Raw genomic sequence first — 25631 nt, 5'->3', positions numbered from 1 at the left:
TCTGTAGAGACTCCTTTTCTAACCCCAGAAAAAAAGCAGCCAGGGGAGAGAAATCGAACTGGGAGTGATACTCTGGAGAGGAGATGCAGAGGCAACACAACAGAAGGGCCAGCAAGAACAGAGACCACTTCACTGAACATGAAAAGCGAAGCAGAATTAGCTCAGAGAGAAGTGTTGGTAAGTTCATACTGCTGTGCTATAAATTTTGGCATGTCAACAAGCTAATGATCAGCTAGAGAAAATCCTGTGCTGCTGATTACAGCTGCATGGGTGCTACTTTTACCTATGTGTCGGACTACCTGACCTTGATAGTAGTAATAAGTTACAATAAACAAGGAAATGGTTCTTGACTGTTAAAAATGGGCTTGAAAAACTGGAGGAGGAAGCTGACACCAGTTCTGCACCTAGGCTTCCTACTTTTGCTGGGTTGGATGCTGTTGCCTTTGTCTCAGCAGTCGCTTGGAATTGCTTACATTCTTTGTGCCATGATTATAATCCTGCTGCTCAGCTGCTGATGAGCACAGCAGTTTCTTTGGCTGCTGATTTGTGGGTTTAAACAGACCCAGCTAAAATGTCTTCACACTTGCTTAGCACTGGCTTTCAGTATAAGCTTTTGCTGTAACTGCTGTGCACTCTCTCATGGGTACAAGCAGAAGAAGATAGTCACAGTCATGGCTACAGCTTGGAAATGTCACGACCTGCAGAAGAACCTGGAGGTTCATGTTGTGGGAAAGTTCATAATACTCCCCTAAAGGAAGAAAATGCCAGAGCAGTAGAACTTTGCCATCAGCACATAGCCTTGTTTGAGTATCAGAAACATATGCAAAATGCCATGACCTGGAAGTCTGGAGGAAGATAATCCAATTTAGGCTGCTTCCAGTCTGAGCTCCCTGGAGCTGTCCCCTTGTCCCTGCAGAGCTGCTGCCTACTCAGAGGCAGAGCAGAGAATGCATTATTTCTGCTGAAATCTACTGAATGCATGGGCTGCGTAAGGCCTTCTCTGTCTCCCTACATTGTTCTGTTGGAGCAGGTCCAGAGAAGGACCATGAAATTGATAACAGCACTGGCAGGGGGAGTGGGATTAGATGATTTTCAAGGCCCCTTCCAACCCTTAACATTCTATGATTCTCTGAAATATTTTGGAGAAGTTGATGTTTTCTGAAGCTTTCTGAATCTTTGTAGCAGCGTGTTTTCAATTCTGCAGAGTCTGTGAAAGAAACTACCTTCCAGTTAGCTGCTCTTTCCATTTCTGCTGTTGATCCCAGCTCAGATCTGGATCTTGCTTGCTGTCTCCAGGATTATCCTAACCCACATTCATCTAACAGAAACAGCACACACAGACCAGTCCAACAGTGCAGGAGGGTTGTGTGTTACCTGGCTCAGTCTTACAGTGGTGTATGTACCCAGCACCAAGGAGGGAGGCAGGTAGAGGCTGTCCCATCTCACTCACAAGGAGGAGAGACGTTTTCCTGCCAAAACCTGCAAATGGAAAAAGGTCCTAGAGAGCCCTTCTTGACTCAGGGAAGAGGTCCAGAAAGAGCTTAAGGAGAAAGAAAAGGCACTATGGATAGTGTTAGTTTAAAAAAGTCTCTCAAGGGGTTTCAGGTAAGTGATCTCTGATTGATTGATTGATTGATTGATTGATTGTCCCAGGGCTAATTCCCATGCATAGAGGCTCAAGGCCATGCTCCAGATTGCAAATGCATGGAGGAGAGAGCAGAGAGCTGAGAAGTGGGAAGGACTCACTGATACAGGGCTTGATCTGTAGACATTATACTATGCATTTCATCCCTCTCCTCTGATGAGCCAGCAGCCAGGTAAACATTCACTTTCAAGCCTGCCTGCACAAATAAATCACCAATTAAATCCTAAGATCTTAACACAGGTTGACAGAAGGCAGAAAGATGCAAACTTTGATTTAGCTGCAATGCTAAACCATCTTCTGCCACCAACACTGGCCTGGCCAAGGCAAGAAAAAAGCTGGAAAGGGAAGCTGAAGTATGTGATAACTGCAGACAAGATGTGGAAACAAAGTAAATAAGTTCCAGCCACCTTCAAGCCTTTGCAGGTAGATGCCATGTGAGCTATATCCTGGCAGCATCTCTCTCAGCTGCAGCTCCTGAGACACAGCTACATTAAACACAATCTGCGAGTCCAGACGGAAAGCACCAGGTAACCGATGCTGTGGAGAAGCACAGAGATAGCCCTTAGGATTTTTTTTTTCCAAATAGATTTTTTGAATGGAGCAGCACACAGTGCTACTTACACAACTGACAGCTTTAGGCCTCTTAAGTCAACTGTTTGCTTTTGCTATTTTTAGCTGGGTTTTAAGCCTAGATTTTCTTTTACTTGGATAAATGTGTCTATAGCTTTCTGCAAGTGCAACTAAGTGAATGCTTGGCACACCAATATTTAGCAGGTTTTGCCTATTTTGTTCTTTGCCTAGATTAACTGAGATGGAGGGAGAAACAATCTGATATTCATCAGGCAATACAAATCTCTTCAGTGCTTCATGAAAAGTCTTGATCTTCAACCACTTTAATATCTTGTGATATTTTAGGAAAGAAACCCAAACAAAATCCAATAACAGAAGAATGTGTAAGTTTGTCTTGGCTCTGTATTGGAGCAAACTGCTTGTAACTCTGTAAAAAATTTGTCTTTGTTGGGACCATCACAGCTCCTTTCTGTTTTTCCTCCTAAGTCCTTAACAAGATCGAAGAAAACTATTCTTTAATGTGTAACCAGAAAAGAAAGTATACCAGCCTATGCAAATTTTCTACATACCTCTGGGAGAAATGACACATAAAAGTCTATTAGAAGGGAAGGTACTTGGCAAAGGGGAATTTCTTTTGGATGAATGCACACCATTTTGTTAAAGAGTGAATTGGTGAGGAAATCAACATTTAATGACAGGGAAAAAACACAAAACAACCGCTAACTTCAAAGTTATTAAGTTGTGTTTACATTTAATGGCTATATTTCGAACAGATGATGATGGTGTTGGTCTCCATTCAGGGAGTTGGAATCCCTAGAAATGTTTCAGGCAACCCCATCCCCGGAAGAGTTCAGTGCCAGGCTGGATGGGGCTTTCAGTAACCTGGTCTAGTGGGAAGCGTCCCTGCCCACGGCAGACGGTTGGAACTAGATGATCTTTAAGGCCCCTTCCAGGCCAAACCATGGCATGATTCCGTGCTGCTATAAAATGTAAAAGAGCGTGGTGTGACACCCAAGCACAAACCGTATCTCACTGGCGGAGGAGCGGCAAGGGTTGCTGGGGAAATGGAGAACTCCGCTGGGAGACAGGCCGAGAGCCGGTGACAGGGGTTTATCCCTCCTTCCCAATTCCCGGGCACGGCCGGGCGGGATCGGGATCTGGAGCGGGGCGGCCCCGCGGGATCCCCGCCCCGGGCGGTGCCGGCGCTGCCTTTGTAGCCGGGCTGGATCCCGGGGAGGCGCGGGAGGAGAGCGGCGGAGCGGGTGAGGCGCGGCGGGGCTGGTGGGCGGTCTCGGAGGGTCCCCGAAGTCGCCGCGAGGGTTTGGCATTATTTGCCGTTTCTTTATATATATATTTTTTTTTTCCCTGTTTTGTTTTCCACTTGACTCTTTGGGGGCCGTTTAGCAGAAGTGGCGGTAGCCGGGAAGCTCCTCCTTGGGCCATCCCGGCGGGACCGCCCGCCCGTGTGGGGCCGGGGGCTGCGGGCACCGCCTGGGCAGAGGCGGCCGCGGGCGTGAGGGGAAATGCCGGAGCGCCGCGGGGCTGAGCTGCCCTGGGGAACTGCTGTGTCCTGAGTGCGGGATTAGCGCCGACCTGCCTGGGGATCGTGGCTGTAGAACAGCAGCGTGCGCCCCTTTCGGCTCGGGTGTTCGGCCGGGCTTTGACTCTTTGGTTCGGGGGAGGCAATTTTCTTGGTTTCTCTTTCCTTACTGTGTGCAGTATGAATTTAAGTGTTGCAGACTGGCTTGTATTCCCGTCAGAAAGGTGAAGGTTTAGGAAAAAGGAGCTCATAAATGCAGGTGTGATTCAGGAGGACCCAGGAAGGGGCCAGCTGCAGGTGGTCCTCGGTGTCAGGAATGGCTGAACATCATCCAGCTTGTGCCCAGGTGGCCAAGAAGGCCAAGGGCATCCTGGCCTTTATCAGCAATAGCGTGGCCAGCAGGACTAGGATGGTGACTGTCCTGCTGCACTCAGCACTGCTGAGGGCACACCTCAAATCCTGTGTCCAGTTCTGGGTCCCTCTCTACAGTAAAGAAATTGAGGGGCTGGAGCGTGTCCACAGAAGGGCAGCAGAGCTTGTGAAGGTCTGGAGCACAAGTCCCATGAGGAGCAGCAGAGGGAACTGGGGCTGTTTAGCCTGGAGAAAAGGAGGGTCAGGGTTGACATTTTTGCTCTCTACAACTACCTAAAGGAGGTTGTAGCCAGATAGGGGTCAGTCTGTTCTCTCAAGTAACAAGTCATACCAGGAGAGATTTAGATTAGATATCAGGGAAAATTTCTTCACTGAAATGGCGTTCAGGCATCAGAACAGGCTGCCCAGGGAAGTGGTTGAGTCACCATCCCTAGAGATATTTATTAGACATGTGGATGTGGCACCTGGGGACATGGTTAGTGGTGGGCTTGGTAGTGCTGGGTTAACAGGCTAGATTTTAAAGGCCTTTTTCAACCTAAATGATCCTGTGATCTCTTATGTCACTGAGAAGTGGTCGTTTAGACTGAGGATACCGTACCCTACCAACTTGCTTTTCTGCTGTACATTCTGTGGTACATTTTCTGCTTTGATGGTTACTCATCCCGTTCTCATTTTGCACTGCCTTTCTTACTAAACCAGCTTGTTTTCTCTTTGGAGGAGCTGTGCAAATTGCATGCAGCTTATACTTTCATTTTTGCAATGGAAAAAGAACCAGATTTCTGTGGTATTTAGTGAGTGAGTTTAAGCTAGCACGATGCTACCTGCTCCACTGCTAATACGTCCAAGTACCGTTATTCCCACTTCCGTCCTCTGGCCCGCTCCAGTTTCAGCAAGTGGTGAAACAAAGAGGCAAAATATGTGAAACAGGAAGTAATGACAGGCTAAGAAAGCTTCTTTGTAGTCACTGAAGTGTGCTTCTTTAAGAATTTCATTTCTTTGCTAGTGGACAAGTTATTTGATTAGAAACTGATGGGATCTTCTTATGGTAGGAGGAAAAGATGCCATTTTCCTATCGCTATAAAATACTGCAAGCTGAAGGGTGTTAGAATTGATTTTGGAGGGGAGAAACAGTATGAAAATGCTGGTCAGCATTTAAATCTAAGTGCTTTTATGGATAAGTATCTGTATTTCGAATTTTAATAAAAATTAATTTTTGTAGTTTGAGATTTTTTGCCATTTTTGCATAAAAGGGTTTTTTTTTCACGTTGTTTAACTGTTTGGAACGTGTTGCCTGCCTAGGTGGTGTTCATTTCCCACTCTGCATCAAGACTTTCTGTCCACTTTGTTTCTTAGATACAGTTTCCAGTTGAATCTTCACATCTTATCTACCAAGGATCAGACAACAAACGTGAAAGGGTTTTTCAAAAATGTATGCAGTTTTTCTTGAGCTTAATGTTTGAAAATGTTTGATCTTGCATGACTACCCAGGCAAATGAGTTTGAGATTTCAGAAATACTTCTGCTGAACCTCCTGACCCCACACAGCTGAACTGTGGGAGTCACGGTGCCAAACTGTATTAGGAGAGATGATTATGGTTATAATTTACTTGTTTTAAAAACACAGGGAATAACCAGTGCTCAGGAGTCAAAATGTAATATAATTATACTGGTTTAATTACACTTGCATAACTAAATTTGGGTGTGATTAGAATGGTATAAAGTTTACCTTAAGGAGCTTCTTATCTCCTCTTGTTTTAGGCTGTGAAATTATTTTTTTTATTACCTTTGGGCTGCCTAAGTCATATTCTAATGGCATTTTGATGGCAGTCTGACTACTTAAAGAGTTATAGTACTCTTTAAAGTGAAACACTGATCTGAGTTGCTGCCTGACATCTGGCCCTGAATCACTTCAGGATCTGTTTTCTGCTAAGATGGAATTTGGGAAGGCCTGGTGAACACAGGGCATCCTTTCCTCACTCTGGGCTGATGCAGCTGGCCTGGTGCCAGCATGTAGCAGCAACGGGGAACTCTGCCCATGTGCTCCATTGCTGGGATTCCCAGCATAACAAATGCCAATTCCTCAGTGCATGGTTGCAGTGCTCTGGATCAGAAAACAATGCTGTACCTTTCAGAAAGACAGAGAAATAGCTACTTACTAGTGGAGAGGTCAGAGTTTCATGATAGAAAACACAGGTCCCACTTCTTCAGCTGCAGCAATGTAAAAGCAGTCACTGGCAGTTTTAAGAGGGGAGTTTGTTGCTAGGGATCTTGTACCAATTCTGAGGTGTTAGAGTTTGGCTTGTATAGTACAAAATTTGATTTGATGAAAAGTTTGATTTTTTTCCCAAAAACAATATAACTCATGATTGGACTATCTGTTGCCTGATAACAGCATAACAAAAAAACTGTAAGAGTTGTGTCCCAGCATAAATGAGGACACAAAGGACATAAGGAGACTGCTGTTCACTTCTTGAGAGGGCTCCAGTGAAGGCAAACATTGTAAAATACTTTAAAACTTCTACAGCTTTCTTCATTAATTTTCTGAGAAATTTTGAAGTCAGCATCTCTTGGTTTCTTTTCAGCCCTATGCTGTGCTTGTAGCTTCTTCCTATTTTTTCACTGCTCTGCGCACTATGCATTTTTGGCATCCTCAAGATCCAGACATGAGTGCCTGGGATTTCTCTGTAGCCTATGGGGACATGCTGGAAGCTCTTGACAGAGAGAGGAAGTGTGTGTCTCTAGCTCCTGTCCCCATGTCACCAGTGAGGACAGATGCCACTATGTACCTGTGCAGAGGGATATGTCAAGCAAGGCAGCTTGTACTGCCCACACTTTTCTTTCGACAAACATTTTTCTGAGGAGAATGCTGTAGACTGAGCAGAATATGTGAGTTGTCTTACTTGAGCCATATTCTGTGATGGTGGAGGGTTAAAGGTGTGGCAGGTTGTGGCTGTATATGTTCAGTGTCTGGTCCTTTACCTAGTTCTACTTCAGCAGGACCCCATCTCAGGTGCCTTGTCCATACATAATATGCTGCTGAGGTTTTCCACGTATTTGAAGTGTTCAGCATTTATGTTTCCAGGGCAGGGTAGTCACGTTGGGTAAATGATGCTCTGAAAGTGAGAAATGTGTACCTTAGCATCAAACTAGTGTCTTGATATGATGAGGCTTTGACCATCATCAAGTCTGCCCTTGTATCTGTGCAGCAAAGCAGCATCAAGGCAAGGTGTTTGGCACTGCCTGAAGGTCAGCTGCCACCAGGAAACCACAGAATGGTTTGGGTTGGAATGGACCTTGCAGTCCGTCTGGTTCCAACCCCCTGCCATGCACAGGCCAGGTTGCTCAGAACCTAGACCAGGTTGCTCAGAACTCCATCCAACCTGGCCTTAAACACTTTACGGGGTGGGACATCCACAGCTTCTTTGGGCAGCCTGTTCCAGTGCCTCACCAGCCTCACAGTGAAGAATTTCTACCTAATATCTAACCTAAGCATGCCCTCTTTTAATCTAAAGCCATCACCCCTTGTAATGTTACTTTGTAAAAAGACCCTGTTCATCTTTCCTGTAGGCCCCTTTAGGTACTGGAAGGTGCTACAAGGTCTTCTAGGAGCCTTCCAGTCTGAACAACCTCAGCTCTTTTAGTCTGTTCTCATAAAAGAGGTGCTTCATCCCCCTGATCATTTTCATGGCCTCCTCCATGGACCTTGCACCATTAGGTCCACATCCTTCTTATGCTGGGGGTCCCAGAGCTGGATGCAGTGCTGCTGGTGGGGTCTCAACACAGTGGAGGGCAGAATTGCCTTCCTCGAATGGTCAGCAGGGTTTTAATTGCCAAGTTTGTGCAAAATCAGTCTTTTGCAAACTTAAATACTTGGCTCAGGTCTGTTTGTATGACAAAGAGAAGTCCTACCTGTTTTCCCCAGTTTTGCTCTGAGCACAGCACCATACCAGGGGCTTGTTTGTGAGCAGCTTGGAGATATGTCCATTGTCCTTCAATTGTGGTTTCATTTTGGGTCATTTCCTGCACATGAATTTCAGCTGTGACGTTCTTGCCAAAGGCCAAGGCCTTAAAAATAGGAGGTTTCATATAAATGAAGAACTTAAAAAATTATACTGCTGGGTTCCATGTCAGAAACTATCCAGGACCCTGTATTTCATTATCTTACTTTACAAGTCAAAGTAAGTTGTGCCTCTGCCAAGTGCCAGCCCCTCAAAAAGTGCTCAATATGCAAGGTCACACTTAACTCCATTTTACAGGAGTGCATGGTTTGTATTTTGTTTAGTCCTTGCCACATAATTGTCTGGTTTTTAGGCAGTTTGAGCAAATGCAGAAGTGTCAGGGAGCTGTGGTCTCTTGATCCCTGCAATTGATGTCTGGAATGCTTTACTTGAAACTTCTCTTGCATCCAAATGTCTGTAAAAATACCAACTGTGCATTAGCAATGACAATAATGACAGTGATACTATTATGCATAATACTACTACTAATAATAATAATGTGCTTTTACAAGTAGAAAGCTCTTGCACAGAATATTCTGAGTTCTTAAATCATATTTTTCTGAAAATTTCTGTTAGCTATGACTTTGGTATTACACTGAGCAATAACTTAAATTTCAGTTACTGTCTTGATGCAGTCAATTTTACCTTTCAGTATGCTTTTTTTGTGTAATATTTTAGGTCAGAAGTGCCTGGTAATGCACTGTCATAAAAAGGCAGAGAACTCCTGTGTGCTTGAGCTAACTAAAATATGCCAGTTTGGAAGTGCTGCCCTTGAAATGATGAAGCAGGGTTTAAACACTCCAGTTACTTCCATACAAATACCACGAGCTCTGCAGAATAAAGCTGAACTTTTAGCTTTGACTGGACTCTGAGAGGCAGAAGGGAAGAGATGCAAGGCCAGTTTCTGCCATTTGCATTCAGAGTGATGGCTTTGATATTTTGCTTTCTTTGGTGTTGCTTTGTGCTTCTAATCAATCTTGAAAAGAGGGCAAGCCACAAGTAAAACACTGCTGGAATAACCTCTGCATATACCTGCTGAGGAAGCACAGGCTTTCTGATCTGGTGCACCACCAGGAGATATGAATCATTTGTGATTATTAATCATAAATTATAAATAATTACTAATCCACGTGAAAAATACACAGCTCTGCACTGTCTGCAGACAGAATCAGGTACACTCAGGAGAGGGCCATGCTCTGAAGACAGAGACTAAATCTGTGTGGGGTACAGCAGTCAGACCCTGTACAGAGATGGGAATGATAAGCAACATGGATGTAGTTTGGTGAGTCAGGGCTGACTTTCTCCTTGGACAGTAAACAAGCTCAGAAGAGTTGATTTTTCTGTTTGTCTTGGGTTACTTTGATCCTGCTATTTTCCTGGATATCAGTTGGGATAACTTTTTATCAAGAGGTAGCTTAAAATTCCTTGGACTGTCCTGCGTTTTGTGCTTACAAAGCATCCAGACAGAGCCAGGGGCACTTCCTGCACCGGGGAATCCCAGGAGTGGGGCAGCTGCCACTGGACCTCTGCCTGCAGAGACCAGGAGGGATGCTGCCTGTGGTATTCCCAGCCACCTAATGACTGCACATCCTTGGAGGGGGGGGTGGTTGGTGTAAGTCTTGTGCTGTTTAGCAAACAAGATTTAAAAATCAGGAGAAGGAAAATTACTGTTATTGCTAAGTAAGACTTCTTTTTCCCCCCTAACCAGGTTTCAGTTATCTTGACATATCAACTTAAAAAACCCAAGGTATTTATACTTGTCAGCTACAAGATGTTCAGGAGGAAAGTATTTCTATTAATCTGTCCATTTGGATTCAGCATGGCAAAAAAAAAAAGAAAAGAAAAGCATTTTGAGAATTGTGAAACAACCATGAGTGGCATTAGGGGTGACTCAACATGCAACTCTGCAGCAGGCAGAATAAGAATTCTTAGAGTGGGCTTCTTTCAAATAATAGATTTAGTGCATTTACGTAAGTTCTGTTTGAAGTGTACAGGCATTAAATAGCAATTGTGAATGGGAACAGAATTTTTTCCACATTAAGAAAAAAACAGTAGCAGAGATTTCAGAGGCTCTTTCTTTAAAAGGAGGTTATTTTATTTTTTTCTTTTTTTTTTAATAGGAACAAGAGTTTTAGAGAGATTCATGTTTTTTTAATGGTATGAAATGCTTTTCATGTGTTTCTCGTCCAGTATTCTGGACTGTAAATTCTCAGAAGGGTTCTGTCATGCTTTTTCTTACTTAAATGGAAGTGGGGCTAAGCATTATTCATCTTGGATGAAGCACCCTGTGCCTTAAAAAGGAAGCTGAATTATACAGGAAGTGAAGAACTGAACTTTCCTTTTGTTCTTGTAGGCATTTGTAGAGAGAAAATGGCATGTGCAGGCTAAGGAATGCATTCATATCTTGATTATATAGCTGAAATTGGTTTTGTAAAGGTAATTCTAGTAGGGTATATTTTAGATAATCACCCAGTAGGTAAGAACACATTATGGTTGTTGCTGCACAGTAAGAATAGCTTGTATCACAAATGGATAGATACATTAACACCAGCAGTTCCTGTTAATGATCAGGGAGTCTGAAGAAGGCTGCCAGCTCTATAGTTTTCTCTATATATTTCTCTATATTTTTCTGAAAAAAAGACTGAGGCAGCTAAAAGGGCACTTGGGACAGCCCTATGCAGAAGAATTGTGTAAATAAAACCTTTCTTGCAACTGATGGGCCTCAGTGTTACCAAAACTATTCTGTTTTCTAGATAATTGCGTGATTCTACTTGTGTTTTGGGGCTGGCATTCTCATTTGTTTTTTGGGTTTTTTTGAGTAGAAGGTATCTGATCAGCAGACGTAGTTGAACTTTTGATAAGTCACTGACGATTACCATCTTTGTCTGGAAATTATTTTCTTTTTCTTATACCAAGGAGAGATCCTCATCTCTCCTATTTGTTAGAACACACAAATGTTGCTTAACAAGTTGACATTGCTTTATTCTGTAAAGGAAGGGGTTTGTAATGAAATAATTATTGAATTAAGCAGTGCTTCTCACATATCTTGGTATGTGTTTGATCTGTTTTCAGTATTTTTTTTTTTCTGTGGTGCTGATAATAAACTGGGAAATCAAAGAATTTGTGATCTCTTGGCACCACTTAAAAAGGCACATTTCTCTCTTCTAAACTCTAATGGGATGTAATCTTTTGTAGGTATTGAATTTATATATTTAACAGTTTTTCTGTGTCTCCCTCTTGGTTCATTCAGTTGAGGTCTAGGTACACGTGCATCATGCTTGATCCTGCTCTTTAAGGGTAAGTTTGTTTGTTTTCCCTTAAAAGAGGGACTTTGCCTTTTCTGTAACATACCTTGGTGCTGATGGTGTATAATCTGAAAAATCGCAATGTGCAAAAACGTGAAGAGACCTGCATGCCCACCTTGAACACAGGCAGACTTGGACCTCCATGCCAAGCTTAGCATGTGTCAGTTGAGGGGTCTCCTTTCCTACCTCTGCATCCAACAGAGGAGGAAGAAGGAGTGGTTCAGGTGGAGCACCATAAGGACTGGCACAGCAGAGTCCCACATTCTGCCTCCCTTTTTGAATGAGGGTATACCTGGTTTTTGGGAACAAAGAACATAATTTTGTGTGATGGGAGTATGAAACCTGGCCACTTTATGGTGACAAGTGCTATGTCCTGCTTTCATTACCAAAAAGACGGTGAAGAGGAATGTCCCAAAAAGAAATCATTCTGTCAAGTTTTAATTTGGGAAGACGCTCTGTTATCTTTCTGATGGCCTTGTTAATGGTATGGAGAAAAACAGTAAAGGGTGACTGCACCATCAGGCATGCTGGAATATTCAGTAATGCATACAGTGCTGTCTGCTAGTTCCCAAGCTGATCTCTGACATTTTGCATTTCATCAATTTTGCATATTTAAGGAGGCAGCCTCCAAAAAGATTGTGAGGGAGTCAAATGTGAAGCAAATCCTTTAGAGATTCTTCCTGAGTTACTTGAGAATAAAACAGATGCTGCAGACATCCCTTACTTATCTTTTTTTCTGGCCTTTTTTGTTGTTTCTTTTTTCTTCTGTGTGTCTCTCCTGCTGACTTTGCAGGGGGTAAAAGCTTAAGGCTTGGTACTAGCAGGAAGCTGATGTGGCATGAAAAGAAAACATGGTGTACTACTTGCTCTGTAAGCTCTGCTGTCAGCTCCTGATCTACTCCAGCACTGTTCAGCCTCTGTTCTTCCAAATTTCTGCATGGATGAAGAGTCAGGCCTCCCTGTCATGCTGATGCTCGCAGTCAGTCTTCAAGAAGATGGGAGCCCAGCAGCTGGTCACAGCACCAACTGCTCCTGTCACTGCCTCCTGAGGAGCAGGATGAATTGTGCCCATATCCCAGGGAATGGATTTGGTTTAAAAATCTGTGGGTTTATTTTACTCCCCCCACTAATGTGTTATTAATTTAATTGCTCCTTGGTTTCTGAAGACTTCTAAAAGGTGCAGGTAGGGGGGTGGCAAGATCTATTTTAAGCTGCTGCCTTCTTTAATTTATGCTCATGATGTATTTTTACCAGCAGCACTTTGTGATCCAACTGCTACTTCTAAATGTCATTTCCTTGAATGAAAAATGTAATTAATTTCTAAATGTGACATAAGCACCAAAAGTATTAACTGAATTACAAAGTGCTGTTTGAACAGCAGCTTTCCCTTGACAAGAGGGAAAGTTCATGAAGTATGCTGCAATACAAGTGTAGCAAAAATACTCAAAATCACTTGTTTGCAGGTTTTTCCATCGCCCATTAGGCTTTCTACTAGGGAAATACTCATATTGAGTGTAGATGGGCGAGCACTATTTGGTTATCTCATGCTCTCTGACACTGATTTGTGTTTCTGATGGAAACCAGTAAGCCTATGCTTCCCAGCACTCCTTGAAGAGCAGTAGCTCAAGCACCTGTTAACCGTATGCATTGAAAGAGATTGTTGAACTCCAGTAGCCTGAGGTTTTTTCAGGATTATTACCATCAAAAACTTTTTCAAAAGATTGCTTGATTCAGTTTAAAAACTGATGTGGAGCTCTCATCTTTCTGCCTGTAAAAAGGGGTAAGGGAAGAAATTTTGCTTTCACATGTATTTCTGGTTCTTCATAATGCAGAGTATGTCATTTTAACAGATGGATTAGCTCTTGATTTTTTTTATAAAGCCAGTTTGTTCAAAATCAAATGTGGGAGTGGACCGTACAGTTCTTTTAAGTAATGAAATTGAAGTCTGCTGCAACTTTCCTTTGATACAGTATATTTAAATTAGTGTTAATTTCAATCATCATTGGTTTGCATACAACAGTGTAAATCCAGAATACCCACTGATTCCTGGACTGAACATCTGTGAGCCATCAGGTTCCATTCTAGTGGACAGAAGGTTCAGTTATTCAAAGTCCACTGAGGTTTTTTTCCAATGTTGATGCCTTTATCCAAAAGAAGAGAGAGAAAAAATTGCAGTTGCTTGATCCTGCTGGGATTGTCATTTCTCTAGGTAGAAGTTTGCGTGCTTATTGAGAATGTGCCTACCAGTGTTCCTCAGGAGGAAGTGGGAGTGTGTTTATATGTGCGTGTGAGCTGTAAGTGGGAATGTTTTTTTTTCTATGAAGTTTTCAATTTCCAAACCTTACAGCTGATGTTTTGTTGTCTGTTACTTGGCATCAGTAATAAACGTTTTCTGGAGTTTCAGAACTAGCACCCAAACCCCACCTCTGATTACTTAAAATTTATGGACATCTTTTCATTTACAGCTTTTAACCTGCCCTTAGCTCACAGGAGAGACAAAGTCTGGGTCTCACCACCAGCTGACTTCCATACAAAATCTTGTAATAAAACTTCTTCAAACAACAGAATATTGGGAAAGGCCAAGTATCAGCAGTGCTCTGTATACATGCAACAGTGCTCGTAAAAATGAGTGCATCACTGTTTATCTTGTTGCTAAGGTTAGAATTGATACATAACTCTTTGGATTGTTGTCCACAGTGCATGGGCTTAACTCACTTGGAAAACTTAAGCCCCTCTTAAATTTCCTGTTAAAGCCAGGAGGGGCAGAATTTCAGCTGACATAAAACTATGTGGAATGAGTAATCCCCTCTGCAGACTCCCTGGAGAAGGATCTTTTCAGCCTTCTCTGTGGATGCCTCTATAAAAAGTTGAGTTCTTTTAAGGTTTTGTACTAAATCAATAAATAAGTTAATAACAGAGCAGCTGTTCATCATGAGCTCTGGGAATTTCCTATAATCAAATTTCTTCCAGAGGACAAATTTCTCACTTAGGGAGCAGATAGCCTTTGTCAACGGTTCAGTCTCCAGGCCCTCTCTCACTTGTAGGTCTTCTTATCCACAACAGACAACAATAACCTTCCCTAACCTTGTCTGTAATGCCAGGGGAGTGACAGAATCTTGTCCTTGTTAATGTCTGTGCAGTGAATGTGTGATGATCTCCTGAGCTTTCTACCAAATCCCTGGGGAGGATCTTTCTCTGGAGTTGTAAATTGATCCTAAACTTACCCAAATTGAGGCAGGAACATTCCTTTAATTCCCCATGCAGTCATATGATGCTTAGTCAGCTAATATTGCCTTATATGGCCCATTTGTTGACTACAAGTAAGTCCTACAAACCCCTGATCTTTAAAGCCATGACTTAGAGACAAAATTATGACAGTACAAGTCTCCAGATCAGCACATCCTGAAATAAAAAAAGATAAAAGGGTTTTTTTTTGTTATTAAGCAGTGCATTTGATATCAGTCTTCCTGTGACTCCATTGTAACTATATATGTAGCCTTCACTGTGTGCAGGATAAGGTGGAAATGTGAACTACGTGCACCCAAGCCCCTAGAAACTTGAAAAAACTAAGTACATAGATTATGTGTATTAAGTAAAATATATTAATCTTTTGCATGTAATGTTTTGTGTTTCATTTGAAGTGATATCGTGTTTGGATATCTTTCTTTTTGCAAGAAAACCAACAGAAACAAGTACTTCAAAACAGTGATAAGATTTTTCCCTCTCTCTTTTGATCCCTATTTTAGGAAGGCATGAGGTGTGGTCCTGGAAAACAGCCAGCAAGGAATCCCTGTGTCTCATGTGGCAAAAAGTGAAAGTGCAGCTAATGTTAAGCATGTCCTTCCTCACCGCTCTTTTTTGGTATTGTAGAAGGCTATACAGCTTTTTAGCACAGCTGCTGAAACGGTAGGTTTTTATTATGCAGACTTCAGTCTTCAACACTGTTGCTTATTTCAGTAAATACTGACCTTGAACATCTGTTCTATCATTTATGTTTCAGGTGGAGCAACTACCTTCAGAGGCAGCTCATAAGTAAGCTTTTTGTTGTCATTCCACATTCATTAATGACCCTCTCAGCTTCCCTTTAGATGCACAACAGCAGAATGTAACTAATCTGTGAATCAATCTCAATTTAGGGAATCTCAGTGTGCTGCCAGAAGTGGATCTACTTGGTTATAGTGCAAGAGAATGGAAAGGAGAAACAAAGCAGGCCAAACAGATGAGGCAGGTAAGAGTTAAATTTTAATCTCTGCATGAGGACAGGGGAGAACCAGCACCTGGGAAAGGAGTAGCACTCTCAGCTCAAACAGCTGCAGTAGCTATCAAAGCCTGCTACACTGGCTAGTCAAATGAAAACAACAGGGACAGCATGAACATGGGTCTAAATAAAGAGTGCAGCAGTGCAGGTCAAAATGTAGATCAGATTTTAGTCTTGTATATATTCTAAATTCCCTCTTCCAGCACCAGCAACCCACACAGCAACCTTAACAGGAAAAATCATCCCAAGTGCTAAAGCCCAAATAATGTGGTCTTAGGTGCTGTCACTTAGCCAGGCTTTGATTTAAGGTAAAAACTCTTACTCCAGGGAGGAAGGAAGCACCACATCCATTTCTCTTCCAAGCTCTGAAGGTCCATGCTTGGCAGCCTTCCCCTCTGCAGCATCATCAGCTGCAGCTGGTGGCAGGCAGGGCAGGAGCTGGCATCTAACCTGTGCCAGCTTGGGTGCTGCCCAGCAGGCAGGGAGCTGGGGTGCTGGATAATGGCCATCCCCTGCCTTTGGGCACAGTCCCTCTGCTCCAGCTCTGCACCCCAACCCAGGTGCTTCTGTGCCGGTGTCTTCCCCTGGGCAGGACGCTGCTGGCAAGACAGGCAGTTCAGCTGCTCCGGTGTATTTGACATGCATTGGCCTTAGGTCATGGTATCGGAATCCTCAGAGCAAATGCATACCAAGAAGGACTTAAAGGGTAAAAAGAAGGGATATGGATAAACAGTATGGATAAACAGTAGCATAAAGGGATTGTAGAAAAAATAAGATAGTTTTCAAAAACCTGGAATTGCGTTCAAGTGATGAACAGAGAAAAGATCCAGTTTTGCCACGTTAAATGCAGGAACACAGCAGTGTCAAGAGTTCACAGAACACACAAGGCCAAAAACTATTTGAAGGAGAAAGTAACAAAAATAGCGAAACTTCTAATAAATTTGCAAGCCCACACTGGGCAAAAAGCCTTTCAGAAAATCTATGAGCCTTCTGGATGACCAGACCTGAAAAGGAGACTCCTGTATATGGAGCAGTCAGTGGATGTCTGGTTGCCCCATGTAGAAGTTGCCATGGTAAGGAGTACATTTTAGGATGAGGTCTTGTGAGATCCAGCATATCATGCTTGCTGTCCCCAAAAGGAACAATCCCCTGTTTGTCATGTCTCTCCCTCTTTCTCGCCTTGTCCTAGCTAAGCAGTCCCTCTCCCTCGTCTGTGCTGGCTCCTGTCCTCTTTCGGATGTGGTACACCTAGATGGTGAGCTGATAAAGCAGGTCATCTAAAGAGGCTTCTCTGAGGCCCTCAAGCTTGCTGAAGCAGCAGGAAACTCCATCAGCAGAAAGAGTTTAATAGGCTTACTATCTCAGCTGATACAATAAGGGTAAGGAGACAGAGTGCAGCTGAGAAGTGGTGGTGGGATGGTGTGAGGGAGTAACCAAGACACAGGATGAGGAATCGAGACCATCCTGCTGCCCCCTTCAGGAAGTAAACGGGAAGTGATGGAGCAGCCTGTGGGACTGTAGAGTCCTCTCCCTAATTCTCTGCCAGTTTATTGCTCAGAATTGTCTCAACAAGGGCTCAGATGGCAGCCAGTGATAATGCAGGGTGTGTGGCTGGACCAAGGGCCGTCCGCTTCAGCACAGATCTGCTCTGCCTCAGATCAGTGTTGCACGATGGATTCAGGTCAATGTAAGGAGATGGTGTTTGCTAAAAGTTTTCTCCAGATACTGGTTCCTGCCCTTTTGCTGTTGCATCTCACATGTCTGTGCAAATTGTAAAATGGTTGAGGTTAATGCTGTTACAGCACAGAAATCTGTGCTGATCTGCTCTAGTTTGGTTGACCATGTGAATGTTTACAGTGGCAACAGTGCAGAGACTTGAACGAGTTACTGGGTTTGGAAGGAATGCAGAATCACTCTTAATGGGCAGCATCAGTCTAAGGTGTTTACAAAGCCATGCTGTTTAACATTTCTGTGTAAATAAATCTTAAAAACATACTCTTTTGTTCTCCTAGCTTCTTCTTATGAGTAGTTTGGAATTGGACTTGAAACAACATGGGTGTTTTTTCCAAAGTTTAATTTTTTTTTTTTTTTTTTTTTTTTTTTTCCTTGGTCTCTTTCTAGGCATATGAAGAATTGTTCAGGAGCTGTCATATCAAATACCTGAGACAAGTCAGGAGGGACAACTACAGTGTAGTAAGAGCGGTGCTTTTTCAGATATTCAGCCAAGGCATTCCTTTTCCTTCGTGGATGAAGGAAAGAGATATATTGAAGGTAAAATTCATTTCATAAATGAACCCATTGTAGCTATCCATGCACAGCAGAAGGAAGCTTTGTTCAGTATGAAAAGGGATATGTTGGCTGTCGAAGTGAAGAATCATTATCGGAATTTAAAGATAAGTTTTTCAAACTCATTGAACTGCATTTAATTGAAAAACTGTCCCTGATCTAAATATACCAATGTGAACATGAGTCTAAATTATATTAAAAAAAAAAAAAAAGTGGATGGATGAATGTTACTGCCATCCTGCTAGATGTCACTCCTTTAACACAACAGGTTATTTGCATCCTCCCCATCCACATCCATGCAAAGTTCAGTGGCTCACTTGGGAGCTGCTGTGTTGCTGGAACAGCAGGTATCCTGCCCTGAACTCCAGGAGCTTTGGCAGGAGATAGTTGCAGGGAGGTGGGATCTATAATGCCTACCTGTAGAGAAGCATGTGCAGACTGGAAGGTGTCTGTAATCCTAAATACCTCACTGAATTTGGAAGTATCTAGCTTTTACAGAGTGTGGTTATATATTTTGCTGAGAGCCTATTTTAATTTCTTTTTTTGGCTGGCCCTGTTTTAAAAGTTTCTTACGGACTTGGCAGTTAAGTGGATCCTCCTTCATAGCATTTGAATTGTGAGGTCTATTGACGTTGTTGTTTGAACGGTACAAACAGCTGATAAAACCACATCATAAATTGTATGTAGACAAGTTTATATAACTTTATATTCTGCTTCTTGTTATGTTTCTGATTAGCTTGCCTTTTGGTTTTTTCCCAGCTCCCTGAAAAGCTTTTGTATTCTCAAGGTTGTAACTGGATTCAACAATACAGTTTTGGGCCAGAAAGATACACAGGTCCCAATGCCTTTGGGAAGTTGCGCAAATGTATGGAGGCCTTAAAGACAAACGTGAGTATCTAGGAAATGGTTGGGAGGAATAAAAGCCTTGAGAAATGGGTTCAGACAGAGTTAAGGAACTTCTCCTGGTTGCATATTTGTGGGACAGCCAGCCTCCCTTCCAGGTTCAGACTGCTGAGTTGCTGGGAAGGCCTTCACCTCTCCTGCAGGGAAATCCAGGTTTTGGTGATCTACTAGGCCAAGTACTCAGGGTTACTCCCTAACCCTGCAAGTTAGGGAGGCCATTGTCCCCACAGCTAGTTCTTGCCATCAAGTGGCTCCTGAAGTATCTCATCATTTTGATTAAAAATAAACATGCTGTATGAGATGCTTCTGGATTCCTCCCCAGCTGGAAAGGAGCAAACAAGCAGTGCATTTTCCTCAATTGTATTTTCTATGCTTCTATCCCCATTAAATGTTTTAATTATCCATTTTTGCTATAATTTCTCTCTGTAAGCCTGCACTTGATTGCAAAGACCTATCAGCCTCACTTCCCCCTCTGCTCAGCATTGCCAGATTGCCATAATTCCCAACCCAGGACTATAATTCTTATTTAATATAAGAATTATATTATAATATTCTTATTTAATATAATTCATACTTAAAACCTGGGGAGATTTAGTAGCCCCAAAGCCTTCTGAAAGAGATAGGGTTGGCCTGTCAAGACCTTGCACCTTTCCTGAGCTCCTCTGGGGTTTCTGTGCATCTGCAGTGATAGTAATTGCTAATTAAAAAAAAAGCAAAATCCCAAACACAGTAATTTAAGCTCTAGAAACAAAGCATTAGAAAGAAAAAGAGGGGATTAAAATAGATTATTTGGTCCTTTGCCTGCACCCTTGCTGTGCCAAAGTGACAGCTGCATCTTCTTAAGATGGGCCTGGTAGTTGTTATGTGTAGCTATCATTTTGTTCTGGTTGCTCTTTGCATTTCCCAGTGTTGGGTTATTTGGCTTTCATTTTTAGCTTGGTGTAGTTCATTAGGCTGATGTTAGTGCACGAAGCATTTAATCTGCATTTTTAAGAAAAAAGTTTCAAGTTAAAAGAATGAATAAATCCTTACAATTGACAAATTATTTCAAAGCAATTCTGTGATGCCTTATGCTATTACTGGGCATGAGGTATAGCTCCCAGCTTCATTTTTTTTTTTTTTCTTATAAAGATAATGTTTGGCCAGTGAGATGGATTTTTGCCTATTTTTACTAACAGGGTTTTTTGCTGCCTTTTCCAGCTCCATTGTCATAGAATCATTTAGTTTGGAAAGACCTTTAAGATCATCAAGTCCAACCATTAACCCAGCACTAAATTGTGTCCACAAGTGCTACATTTACACTTTTAAATACCTCCAGGGACAGTGACTCAACCACTTCCCTGGACTGCCTGTTCCAATGCTTGACAACACTTTTGATGAAGAATTTTCTTCTAGTATCCAATCAAAATCTCCCCTGGCAAAACTTCAGGCCTTTTCCTCTTGTTCTATGACATGCTAGTTGGGAGAAAAGACCAAACCCCCACCTGGCTACACCCTCCTTTTAGGTAGTTGTAGAGTGTGATAAGATTTCCCTTTCAGCCTTGTTTTCTCCAGGCTAAACACCCCCTGCTCCCTCAGCTGCTCCTCATCAGACTTGTGCTCCAGATCCTTCACCAGCTCTGCTGCCCTTCTGTGGACACACTCCAGCACCTCAATGTCCTTCTCATAGTGAGGGGCAAAAACTGAAGACAGGATTTGAGGTGTGAACTCACCAGTGCTGACTACAGGAGGACAATCACTGCCCTGCTCCTGCTGGCCACACTACTGTTGGTAGAGGCCAGGATGCCCTTGGCCTTCTTGGCCAGCTGGGCACACGCTGGCTCATGTTCAGCTGCTGTTGACAAGCATCCCCACTTTTCCACTGAGCCACTTTACAGCCACTTTGCCCCCAGCCTGTAGCACTGCCTGAGGTTGTTGTTACCCAGGTAGGACCCAGCACTTGGCCTTGTTGTACTCAGACCATTGGCCTTGATCAGACTGGGGCTGCTGCCTGCAAATGCTGTTGTGCCTGGGCTCTGTCAATTAATAGCTGCTTTACACTTAGACCAGGCTTCTGTTCCTGTTTTGCAACCTTTTGTGCTAAATAGAATTCTTTATAATTTTAATAATATTCTTTTTCTGTGTTCCTTCCAGTGGGCTGAAATAAGTGCTACAAGAGATCATGAAGAAAGAAGCAGCATGTGTAATACACTGTTTTCTGATGAAAGCAAGGAATACAAACTATATGAGGCCATAAAATTCATCATGCTCTATGAAGTTGTTGAAGCCTATGAGCAGATAAAGAGCAGGGATGAACCCGTACACAACCTTTTTAGCCTTCTCTTTGCTCGTGACTCTTCATCTGACCCTCTGAGTTTCATGATGAATCATCTAAACTCCATAGGTGACTCTATTTGCTTAGACCAGGTAAGGATATAGATGAAAAATCACAAAACTTACTCCATCTCTGTAGTGATTAGGTGATTATATTATACATCATCCATGATAGCTGGCTCATTTTTTTTTCTTTGAGATGTGGGGAGGTGGACTGAAGATAGCCATTTATCTTCCAGGAAAAAAAGCCTGTAGTAAGAGTGGACCAAAAATAAATGCTACAGGCTATCAATAGGACATAGTTTAGAACAATAATAACTTTGATATGTAAAATAGTTTTAGATGATGCTGTTTGGACCAGTTGTTTTGCTTTTCCTATCTGTTCCACTGTGCCAAATCCTATAGCATCACTCTCTTTTCTTCCCACCCTTTGGTTCTCATGAGATCTAATATCTGTTAAGAGTAGGTAATGAAAACTCTACTAATCACCTTTATATCTTAAGGTTTTTGTTTCCTGTTTTATAATTAGTGAGAAGTTCATTGCTGACGTGCAAACTCCACACTGCCACTCTGCAAATGGTTTCACTTTCTGATGGCTGAAATTATTTTTTATAATCAATTTCAGTTATCATGTCAATTGTTATGTGATGCAGTCAGATTTAGGAGCAGTTTGATTATAACTGGACAAGTTCTGCTCTGTCTGGCTATGTCCAAGGATATGAACAGGTTTTTCCCAAACGTTTTTTTTCCTGATTAAGCAATCTATTGCAAGAAGTATCAATGAAGATGCCAGTTCTCCAGTTTCATCTATCTGAAGTACCAAGACATTTTTTCCTTTCGCTGTAATGTTTTCCGTATGTAGCAAGTGATCACAAGGTGGCAGGCTTCCCATTTTTTCAGGGTGTATCAGTCTTGGTAACAGCTATTCCTTTCTTGCTCTCCAATCAGCTGTGTGATCTGGCTTGGGAGCAGGTTATGTATGGTGTCAGGCAGAGGAGGAATGTTTCTACACGCAAAAGAGAAGTGGAAGGGCTGATGGGAATGCCCTCAAACTTTTAATGTTCTTACTCCACTAGCAAAAGGGCCCCTTTTATTCTTTGTCTACTGTTTTGAAGCTAAATGACTTGCCTTAACTTGGATTATCTTCAGTTTAGTTTTTGAAGCCTAGAAATAAATAAATAAATAAACTGATTTCTTTCATTTTTAGGTTGAACTCTTTCTTCTTGGATACTTACTTGAAGTAAAGATAAGAGTTTACAGACTGCATAGGTTTAATACTGAGGAATTTCAAGTAAACTATCCGGATGAATACCGAAGGGAATGGAATGAGATTTCTCTCCTGACTGAGGATGACCACTACTATCACATCCCCCTTTTCAGAACGTGAAGGACCAGTGACTTTTTTTTTCCTTTGTATAGTATAGTGAATGACCATTTCCAGTGAATTAGGTTTCTAATCAGCAGCAGTAAATTCTTAAGAATGCTCATTAATGATTACAAAATGGTTTATGGGTTTATTGTGTAAACATTTTGCTTTCCCATTGCAGCTCAGTTCACCATCAGTCAGCCATAAAAACCATAAAATATATTGCTATACTGTCTGGGGCAAAAAAAATGTGACGTTTGAGGGTTCTCAGACAAAAAAATTTGGACTGCCTGACGAAGGCAAAGGTTATGCTGGGTTTTCTATTGCTAGCTTAAGGGTTTACTCTGACATCTATGGATGGGTTAAACTCAAGTGCCTAACGACTGCCTTTCCCTACTCCTGTCTGTCTCTAGCTAGGGAGGATGAATCACAGAGGAAGGAAATCCCGAGGTCCTACAGTTTATATTCCATGGTATTTAACTTGCATTGACTTAGGAAGGGAGGATATAAACTGGGGCCTCTGTATGGCTGCTTGAAATCCACTTGGCTTCCCTTGTTGCCGGAGCATCTCTCTCCAGGGATGGACAGAGCAAGCAGTGGGAAGTTGCACTTAACTTTAGACATGGGAAATGGGGCTGTCTGCACCCAGTGGTGATCCCTGAAGGGGAAGAACTGTTACACAGGGGGGAAAATCAACACATGGGAATACTGTGCCAGGTGAATGGAAGATCTCCTGTGTAAGTGAATAAAGCACATCGCTTTCTCCAGGGTAAAAAGGGCAGCGTTAACGGGTAACACGCAACAGAGTCACACCCAGTGGCAGCATATGGCTTTGGTCAACTTGTAAATCCTTTAAGGGCTGATTTCAACATTACCTGCCAAGATTTCCTTTGCAATTCATCTGAGAAAGCTGTGCATGGAATACAGGCCAAAACCATTGCATTTTCAGAAAATATTAATTTTTTTATGCATTATATGAATTCAGCAGTGTTGCATATATGTTTTATCCTCTGATTATGTATTAATCTCCTTGCCTAAGATTGCTATCTTTAATTTAGACCTCTGTGTTTGAAGAAGTCTGTCCAGGAAGGTAAATGAGATTTACCTTCCTACATGGAACATTTTGCTCAATTCTGTTTTCTAAAAGAATCAATATGTTTTGATTATTTCAAAATAAGGGACCTTAACTTGAAGAAGTATTAGATCTCACAAAATATTTGTGAAAAGCTTACAATGCCACACACTCATGGTTGTATTGAAGAGGGTGGGAATTATTAAGAAACAAAGCCTCTCCTTTCCTTATCCTAGAGGTATAGAGGGACAGGCAGGTTTGTTTTATTAAACCTGCAGGATAAAATGCAAGCCAGTAGCAAAAATGGGAACAGGGCCTGCAGGAGCCAAAGCAGCTGCATGAGGTATCTTCATGGTAATGCTTGGAGTCAGTGGAGTGTGCTCGGTTCCTTTATGTAAAGAAAAGCTATTTTATTCCTTATGCTCCTTTTATTTGTGTGTATATGTGTATATATGTATTTATAAAGACAAACACCTTAGTTCTGTATTGTAGCTGTTTTGTTTCCTGAAAGTTTGAGTTCACTTTTGTTGAATGATTTGTAGATTTTAATTAAGAAGGCTTGATAGCTGTAATAATTTCATCTCATCAAAACTTGCATAGCAAGTATTTTTATTTATTAAAAGAAAGTTTTTACAGTGAATGAAATAATTTTCTTATTTTAGATTTGGTTCTGCTCTGCATGGGGAAAAGTTATAATACTTAAGTGTGTAGAGTATTGTTATCTATTTTGCATCAACAGTACATTTACAGTTATCAGTAAACTTGTCTATATTTTATTCTTGTTTTGGAACAAACAGACATACCATAAATAAGTATGTATTTTTGTAGTGGACTTTTTAATGATTTGCATATTATTTGTGTTTAGGAATACAAAAGCATTCCAGCTGAAAGTGATAAATTGTGAAAATGTACATTTTTGTGGTCTTGAGCATATTAATAGCAGGGAATTAATAAAAAATCTAAAACAGACAGTGGAATTTACCTTGCTAATTTGGATATTTGTATCTGAACCAGGTCACCTGAGCCAGGGCTCTCTGCCTTGTCAGTGAAAGGCAGCCAGAGGGGTGGGTCTGTAGAAGGGACTGGTTCTCTTCACTGACTGTAGTGGGAGCTGGCAGTGATCAGCATAAATCTCTCCGCTCTAGATATTTGAAGTTAGGTGAGATTAATGTTGTCTCAAGAATCTGGAAAGGACATACAGAAATAGATCTCCTGGCTTATTAAGTGTCAGAGGGGCCAGCCAAGTCATGCCAGGAACAGAAATGGGAGGTGAAAACAGGAGCTTCATATGGGGATAATCACAAGTCTTAGAGATAAATGCAGAGAGGCTCATAAGAAACACTGAGACAGGTTTGGGGCTGCACTGAGTTTGAACCAGGTTCTCTGATAATATATTTTATATATGTATAAAGCAAAAATAAATATATGTTTACATATAAATAAATACATATATATATGTATTATGTATATATATATATATATATATATATATACATATATGCATGGGGATGTGTGAATATAAGAAAAATATATTAAAAAGAAAATTATTCTCAGTAAAGTGCATCTGAAACAAACTGGTACCTATGTAAGTGACAGGTGCTGCAGGATATTTTCCAGTCAGTGGCAGAGACAAATTTTCTGTTCACATCTAGAAGCATACAGTCATTACAAGTATTTTTAAAAGCAGTGTTGTAGGCAGCTAAAGTCAGGATGCATTTCTTATTTACTACTTTTAGTATAGCAAGAAGAAGAAACCATACTGAAGCCTCAGTGTTGGATTTGGATTTTCCCCCAAACTTGAAAATGTGTGTTAAGAGTTCAACAGAGCAGCTGAAGAAGAGTCTATCTTTTACTGTGATGGAGTAAAAAGTCTTGCAGTTTGAATGTCGTCTTTTTTAAAAAAACTGCATCTCAAAAAATGTATTAACCACATTCACTATTTCATTTTAACTCTAAAAGAAATACTGTCAGTCTTCATTCTTCAGCTCTAACACTGAAATTGCT

General features: G+C 41.7%; 1 protein-coding gene across 2 annotated transcripts; it reads left to right on the top strand.

Moving 5' to 3' along the window:
* OTULINL (OTU deubiquitinase with linear linkage specificity like) lies at positions 1–24596 on the top strand. 2 transcript variants are annotated; one of them, XM_053995991.1, is made up of 8 exons: positions 1–171; positions 15176–15335; positions 15430–15461; positions 15566–15657; positions 17809–17958; positions 18733–18861; positions 21010–21282; positions 22397–24596. In XM_053995991.1, the coding sequence occupies exons 1-8, from the start codon at positions 84–86 to the stop codon at positions 22574–22576; spliced, it is 1104 nt and encodes a 367-aa protein (XP_053851966.1). In that variant the 5' UTR covers positions 1–83; the 3' UTR covers positions 22577–24596. The 2 variants fall into 2 exon arrangements, with proteins under 2 accessions (XP_053851966.1, XP_053851975.1); XM_053996000.1 differs by lacking the exon at positions 1–171 and adding an exon at positions 3200–3477.
* Positions 24597–25631: the final 1035 nt, after the last annotated feature.

Source organism: Vidua macroura, chromosome 1, assembly GCF_024509145.1.
Source record: "Vidua macroura isolate BioBank_ID:100142 chromosome 1, ASM2450914v1, whole genome shotgun sequence".
NCBI lineage: Eukaryota > Metazoa > Chordata > Aves > Passeriformes > Viduidae > Vidua > Vidua macroura.
Note: the sequence above shows the minus strand (reverse complement) of the source record. Positions and strands in the feature narration are given on the sequence as shown.

What these genes read in the sequence shown, in the direction of transcription:
- OTULINL (XM_053995991.1), top strand. Translation starts at nt 84, where the DNA reads ATGCAGAGGCAACACAACAGAAGGGCCAGCAAGAACAGAGACCACTTC. An exon ending in CAGAATTAGCTCAGAGAGAA is followed by an intron (nt 172 to 15,175) that starts GTGTTGGTAAGT and finishes TCCCTATTTTAG; the next exon opens with GAAGGCATGAGGTGTGGTCC. An exon ending in TGGAGGCCTTAAAGACAAAC is followed by an intron (nt 18,862 to 21,009) that starts GTGAGTATCTAG and finishes TGTTCCTTCCAG; the next exon opens with TGGGCTGAAATAAGTGCTAC.